General features: G+C 48.6%; 1 protein-coding gene across 2 annotated transcripts; it reads right to left on the reverse strand.

Moving 5' to 3' along the window:
• Positions 1-532: 532 nt before the first annotated feature.
• On the reverse strand, positions 533-3667 carry LOC110360860 (killer cell lectin-like receptor subfamily B member 1B allele C). 2 transcript variants are annotated; one of them, XM_021291547.2, is made up of 6 exons: positions 2315-3659; positions 1768-1899; positions 1542-1673; positions 1259-1413; positions 878-993; positions 533-781 (listed from the first exon to the last, which is right to left on the reverse strand). In XM_021291547.2, the coding sequence occupies exons 1-6, from the start codon at positions 2397-2399 to the stop codon at positions 658-660; spliced, it is 744 nt and encodes a 247-aa protein (XP_021147222.1). In that variant the 5' UTR covers positions 2400-3659; the 3' UTR covers positions 533-657. The 2 variants fall into 2 exon arrangements, with proteins under 2 accessions (XP_021147222.1, XP_021147223.1); XM_021291548.2 differs by lacking the exon at positions 1542-1673 and having other exon boundaries at positions 2315-3667.
• Positions 3668-7257: the final 3590 nt, after the last annotated feature.

Consider the following 7257-nt stretch of genomic DNA (forward strand, 5'->3'; position numbering starts at 1 on the left):
ATTTAGAAGCACTCAAATTCTATTGGATTTGGATAGAACGGACATCCAGAATTACAACAACAGGCCTACAAACTACAATAAACACTTGGAGGGTCTAGAGCTTGCTTCAGAGTTCAGGATGGCCAAAAAAGCCAGTCCTTTAAGTACTGTGCTGTTGGGTTTTCCTACATTTGCCAGATCTGAAGTTTTCACAGCTTCTTTTGAGACTTCTGAGGGTGCAGCTGCTGAAGAGGGTCCCCCAAGAAATGAATCATTCTGCTGCAAGAGGGATTTTTTCTGTACTCTGCTCTATGGAATGCACTCTCTGCTACCTGTACCCCCCTCTCTCCCCAAAAAGATACCACAGAGTTGCATTTTGTGTCCATCTGCTAAAGCAGGGATGAAAAGTTGTACATTTCCCTACATACCCTTCCCCAGTGCCCCAGTACAGCATGCTCAGGGAGGTTTATCTTGTGCAGCAGGATGCTACTTCCACCCCTCCCTGTAAGAAAACTTGTTTGAAAACACCACACAGAGTCCTGTTAATGTCGTAATTCATTTATGCAGACGGTCATTGCACAATGTCAGCAGTGGTTCCCACATTCCCCCACTGAGGGCCTGATCCTGGCCCGTCCCCAGGCATCTGTCCCTCTGTTGACCCATTTTGTGGCCCCCGGCTCAGAGCTGGGTGACTCTTTTCTGGCAGACCCACTGACAGGCCCAGTTGCAGTTATCAGAGATGATCCTGTCTCCTCTCAGCACCCCACATCTTCTGCCTCCATCCTGGGGGCTCAGCTGGAACCTGCGGATGCAGGTGGGAATGTGTGAGCATGTGCCTTGCCACAAGGGTCACTTGGGTGATGGGAATGCCTGCACCCCAAGACCCCAAAGTGCTCACCGGCTCTGGTCCAGGTGGGAGCCATTCAGCCAAACCCAGCCCTTCCCAGCGGAGGGCATGAAGAGGCCAATCCAGAAGTAGCGGGTGGGATTCTGAAGGATTTTATTTAGGAAATCCTGTACCAGAAGAGAGGGCAGGTGGTAATGCTGATGTGTCATTGATCACCATCCCCAAACTGGCTCCAGCCTGTCCCCACGCAGACCCATCGCAGGACTGAGCCCCACTGGTGTCCCCCACACTCTGACACCAGCAAAGGTCTTGCAGAGGTTTGGCCACAGGGCTGGGTGCTGACCCCAGATTTCTGGGCATGGCTTCACCCCTCCTCAGGTACCACCAGCCCCAGGACCCGTCCCACATCCCTGATGTCACTGGTCCCTTTACCAACTCATCCTGGTCTCCCGGCATCAGCAGCTCAGCCCCCCGTTTCACACAGTCCTCCTGGCTCTCGCTCCAAGAGCTGGTCTCATCAGCAGTCCAGTAGCATTTGGTCCTGTGCAGCGTCCAGCCCGAGGGGCAGATCTTGCACCCCTCACCCTCTGCAGATGGACATACGGACACTGCCACACTAAGGCACCCAGGGTGGAGATAATGCCAGAAGGATGCTCATGGCTTATTTGGGGGGTTAAGGGGTCCCAACAAGGGGATGCCAAGAGGGGTGGGTCACCTTGCAGGGGGCACAGGCTCTTCCTCAGCTCCAGGCAGACACCGTGCTGATCACCACAACTGTGTCTCCATGACGTGTTTATGCATCCCACAGTCCCCTCAGGTTGTCCCCTCTCTGCCACCAGCCAAGACACTGGGAGAGACAGATCCTCAGCCTGGTTTTGGGGGTACCCTGTGTGTGTCCCACCCCCCCAAAAATAAAGCAAAACCCAAGGGGGCCAACTCACCACAGCCAATGAGGGACAGGGACAGGGCGGCTGTCAGGGCCCTGAGGAGACAGTGGGGACGTCGGGTGTCTGGTGCAGGGACACGCGTCCACTGTGCGGCAAAACCCTCCCGGGGCTCTGGCAGGCCACATCCTGCAGAAAGGAATAGGGGTGCCAAAAAAGAGGTGGAGTTCAAGAGCATCTGTCAATCCCTCTCCATCCCCAGAGAGCCCCAAGCAGGGTGGACAGGGGGGTGACCCCTCTGAATCCCTGCAGCCCCCCCTGCACAAAGGTGTGACCCCAGGAATGGACCAGCAGCAACAGGAGCTGAGTGTCCCCCCAAAAAATCCCTCTGTTTCCACTTTTGGGGTCACACACCTGGAAAAAAGCCCCACCAGACCCTCCTCCCACATTCCAGGCCTCAGGCTGCCTTGAGCAGCCCTCGAAGAAACAAATTGCATCACCCTGCTTCTCCCATCACGCCTGTCATCACCCCTGCCATATTTCCTCTCTCTTCCACCAATCTGGAGGGGTAGGGGACACACCAACAGACACAACACCCCATTACCTGCATCCTGGAGGGGACCTGAGCTCCCTGCAGCGCCCCACTTCCTCCTTTGATCTAAGACCATGTAACCGTCCTCGTCCTCCATGTCACGGAAGAATCAGGAAGGCACAGGGCTGGGGACATGGAGGAGGGGACAGGAAACCAAACCACTGATGACCACGCAGGGCTTTTGCTGTCAAGGTGTGAACTGTCAGCAGGGCCAGAGCTTCCTGCCACTATTGCAGCTAAACTGCCCCAAAGTTGCCAGGGAGAGCAGCCCCAACACCCGGTAAAGGCCACGAGGGTGCTTCTCCTCTAGAGAAAGGAAAATTAGGGTGCAGGGCTGCTCCCTACAGGGGAAAGGAGAAATTAGAAAAATATTTCTTTCCCCACAAATAAAAAAAAAAAAAACCACAACACAGTGGACAGGAAAAACAAATACGTACATCTTTGCAGAGCTTGTTAACCAGTTTTTCATACTGACAGGTCAGTGCCTGTGATTGCACAAGCCGTGGATGTGGTGAATGATGGACACATCAGGAACCCCTGTATTCCCACTTCTCCTAATTGGCAGCTATTTCATTAGCCTAATTAAGCACTATTTAGTTACTGCTGCCACTACCCCCTTTCTTTCATCCTCTGCCAGACAACGGCAAGCAACTGCACTCAGTGCACTGCAAGACTGCCCATTTCCTTCCAGGATTTAATGGTAAAACATGGGGAAACATGGAGAAAACAGCACCAAAAATCCACTTTGCTGAACAAAGGAGGGGAAAAGGAGACATGAGGGGACAAGAGAAGATTGCCTCCATGTGCTCCAATGTCCCAAAAGTGGGGGCGGGAAGGGAAAGAACAGGGCTGCCTTCAGCCGGCAACTTCTGGAACAGATGAGACAACCATGAAAAGTTACCATGTTTTAAGAAAAAAAAATAGTAGAAAAATAGCAACAAGGTCTGCCCTGGTCATGTGTGCCACACAGAGTCCACTTCACACTCTGGCAAAGGGCCAGGGACCTCAGCCAGGCTCTCCGTACCCATCTCATCCGGCAGCAGCACCTTAAGCTTCATCACCATGGCGCAAAAGCAGATAGAGGTGAATTGTTAGAAAAGTAAGATGAGTGCTGGGGTGTTCCCAGGAGAAAGAAAACAATTCTGTGCTTGAGGCCCCAGTCCACAGAGCCACATGTCAGCGTTCTGCAGCACCCTCCTGCAGGTTCCTCACCATCAGACCTGGCAGTGAGATGTTGCTGAGGCCAGCTGTGGAGGGGGTTTTGGTAGATAAAGACTTTGTTGATGAATTAGTCTGGCTCAAAGGAATCTCAAGGCTTCTTCGGGAAGCTGAAAACGGAGTCTGCTGTGGGAAAGAGGGGCGTTCCACGATCACCGGGGTCCTGGCATGGCGTGAATCATCGGATGTATCATCAGTGAGACTCCAGCGCGTGGACAGCCCACAATACTCATTTAGCGAATCCATGCTTGGAGCGTGGATGCTTAATTAGAATATAGTTACATATATAAGGAGACTTGTTTCTGTAATAAATGGCTTTAGCGTGATTCACATTGAATCGACTTGTTTTGCTGAGTCCTTATTTCGCTCCAACAAATGGTGACCCCGACATGATACTCTGAACGACGTACCACTGAGGTCGGGGAACAGCCTGGAGCAGCCCAGCCGGAGGCGGATCAGCTGGACTGAGAACCAGGTGGAGGCGTACGGACATTCCGCATTTTGTTGAAGAAGTCACCGTAAAAGGTGAGCGGCTGGGAGCGGGAGGAGGTAAGAGTGAAGTTATGGGGCAAAATATATCCTCTGAGGAAGAAGCCATAGTTAAACTCCTCCTGCATATTCTCTCTATGAGAGGACTTAAATATGAAGAAAGTAACATCCGTAGACTGTTGGTTTGGTGTAGAACTAACGGCTACCCGACAGAAGCTGAAAAAGCTTTAAAAATTGAACTTTGGGACGATATAGGGCAGAAGTTATGGGATAAGATTAGCGACGCAGATAAAGAAGCTAAATCACTAGTGACTACATGGAAGCTTATACTTACCACCTTAAAAGAACTTAAGGCTGAACGGGCTGCGGTTACTGGAATTTTTACAGCGTTGCAGCCTGATAAGAACTCTAAAAATAACTGTGAAGCTTACCCAGTTCGTGTCTTTGATTCCCTTCCTACCCCAACCCCTGTTGTGCCATCGGCGCCCCCGATGATACAGCAGTCTGGGGTGGGGGGAGGAAAATCACTCGGCAGATGGCCCCCTATACCATCACACTAAAGAGACTAAGCAGTTCAAGGAACTGGAGTCAGATAATTTGTCAAAAGAACTGGTGAAAGCTGAAAATGCTAAAGTCATAAATAAGTGTAATATCAGTCTTTTTACTGATTCCTGTCCGCCTTTACCGCCTTCTACCCCTCTAACTCCTACGCCGGAGGAGAAGGAGTCGCCGGAAAAAAACTGGACTAAAGAACTGTGTGAAAAAACAGACCAGCTATCACTGAAAGAATCCAGCACTCGGAAAGGCGATTATCTTGATGGTGACGAGAAGGGGGGTGCAGCGGGGGGTTCGGGTTCTACGGATGCTTATAACATTAAAAGACATTGGCGAGGGATTATCAGAAATGCGATGATAGAAGGTGAAATAACAAGTGCATACCCAGTCATTTACCAGCAAGACGGACAGGGTAATCAGAACCCTGGGTGGGCTGGGTTGCGTTGGGAGGAGATAAAAGAGGCTAGAAAAGCAGTGCAGCAGCATGAATTGCATGGAAAATATACTCAAGGCTTTATTAATAGTCTTTTTGATGGGCAAATACTAACTCCTTACGATTGTCGTCAGCTGGCTACGTTGCTACTAACACCAATGCAAGAAGTTCTCTGGAGAAATAGGTGGATTGATGCTTGTGAGGAAGCAGCTATTCTTAACTCAGACCGCAATGACGGAGACCCGTTGTGCCTGGCTTCAAAAGACAAGATGACAGGGGCGGGAGAATTTGCTAACCCTCAGGTGCAGGCACAGTTAGATACTGCCGTCTTGCGGCAGAGTTCCTCTCTTGCAAGAGACGTTCTCCAAACTCTACCAGAAGAAGGTAGAGCAGTCCCGCCGTACTCTCAAGTAAAGCAAAAGGACAATGAATCGTACATGGCTTTTCTTGAACGTCTAAGGGAAGCTTTGGATAGGGCACCGATTGATACTAATGTAAAATAACCTTTGCTTATGACACTCGCAGTTGATAATGCTAACCCAGTTTGTAAAAAAATCTTGCTTGCTTTACCAGAGCATAGCTCAATAGCTGAGATGATGGATGCTTGTGCCAGGGTGGGCTCAGATGAAGAGAAATTTGGTCTTATGGCTTCTGCATTTGCGGCTGCTATGAAGCCCCCGTTAGCTCACACTCCAAATAGATCAGGCTGATTTTGTTTCAAATGTGGAAAAACAGGGCATTACAAATCCCAATGTCATGTCAATCAGACTTATGGAAGATCAAATAAGAGTGGTACAGATCCTATAGACAGTAATGTATGTTACCGCTGTGGAAAATTTGGACACAGAACTAAAGACTGTAGGTCTATTTTTCATAAAAATGGGCAGCCACTGGGAAATGGGGAAACGAGCGCACCGACACCCGGCGCGATGACACAAGTGAGGTCTCAGGCTGCTTGGACACAGTCACCGCTGCCACCTCAGGGAGTGCCACAGTGGATGTAGAAACTATGAAAGATGTAACATTAATTGACACTCAGGTACAATGCATACCAACAAACATGACTGGACCACTAGGGCATGGTTTAAGTGCTTTGCTTCTAGGAAGATCATCTGCCACTAGAAAAGGCATTTTTATACTTCCAAAAATAATTGATGCAGATTTTGCCAGCATCATTTCGATTATGGTACAGACTCTTAGCCCACCAGTCCACATTCCCAAAGGATCAAAGATAGGTCAATTGGTTCCATTTAAAGCAAATGTTCCAAAAGTTTCACTTAAAGAATGTGCAGAAGGAAGCTTTGATTCTACGGACAATGCAGAGTTCTGTTTAGCTCTGGACATTGGTAAGGCTAAACCAATGGAAAAGGTGACTCTTTTAGACAAATCTGGCCGGTCACAGACTTTTGAAATTCTGGTAGACACAGGTGCTGATGTGACTATTATCAGCAAAAAAGATTGGCCAGTTTGGTGGTCTCTCAAGTCCCCGCAAATACCAGTCATGGGTGTTGGGGGTATGCAGAACACCCAGGTGAGCAAACATCACTTACAAATGCAGTTATCTGATGGTTCATTATGTTCTGTACGACCTTATGTGATGTCTATCCCTGTTTCTCTATTAGGACGAGATGTGTTAGGACAACTAGGAGCAACTCTGGTGACAAAACAACAGCATTTCTAGAAGCAGCCATTGATGATGGGCGACCAGTACTGAAATTACAGTGGAAAAATGATGATCCGATCTGGGTAAATCAATGGCCGCTCAGTAAGGAAAAACTCGCCCATGTCGAAGATCTAGTACAGACACAGCTTGAAAAAGGGCATTTAGAGCCATCTACAAGTCCCTGGAATACTCCTGTGTTTACTATTCAGAAAAAATCAAATAAATAGAGGTTGTTACATGAGCTTCGAAAAATTAATGATACCATGGAAGACATGGGGGCATTACAACCGGGATTACCATCACCTGTCATGATTCAAGAAAATTGGCAGATCTTAATAATTGACTTGAAAGATTGTTTTTTCACCACTGCTTTGCATCCTGATGACTGTAAACTCTTTGCATTTTCCATACATTCTGTGAATAAGGCTGAACCTGCGAAGAGGTATCAATGGGTAGTTTTGCCACAGGGAATGAAAAATTCCCCAACTATGTGTCAAATTTATGTAGCTTGGGCCTTGCAATCGATCAGAAAATCTCATCCTGAGTTAGTGATTTACCACTACATGGATGACATATTAATAGCTGCGGAAACATTTT

The sequence above is a fragment of the Columba livia genome, chromosome 1, assembly GCF_036013475.1.
Source record: "Columba livia isolate bColLiv1 breed racing homer chromosome 1, bColLiv1.pat.W.v2, whole genome shotgun sequence".
Classification (NCBI taxonomy): Eukaryota; Metazoa; Chordata; class Aves; order Columbiformes; family Columbidae; genus Columba; species Columba livia.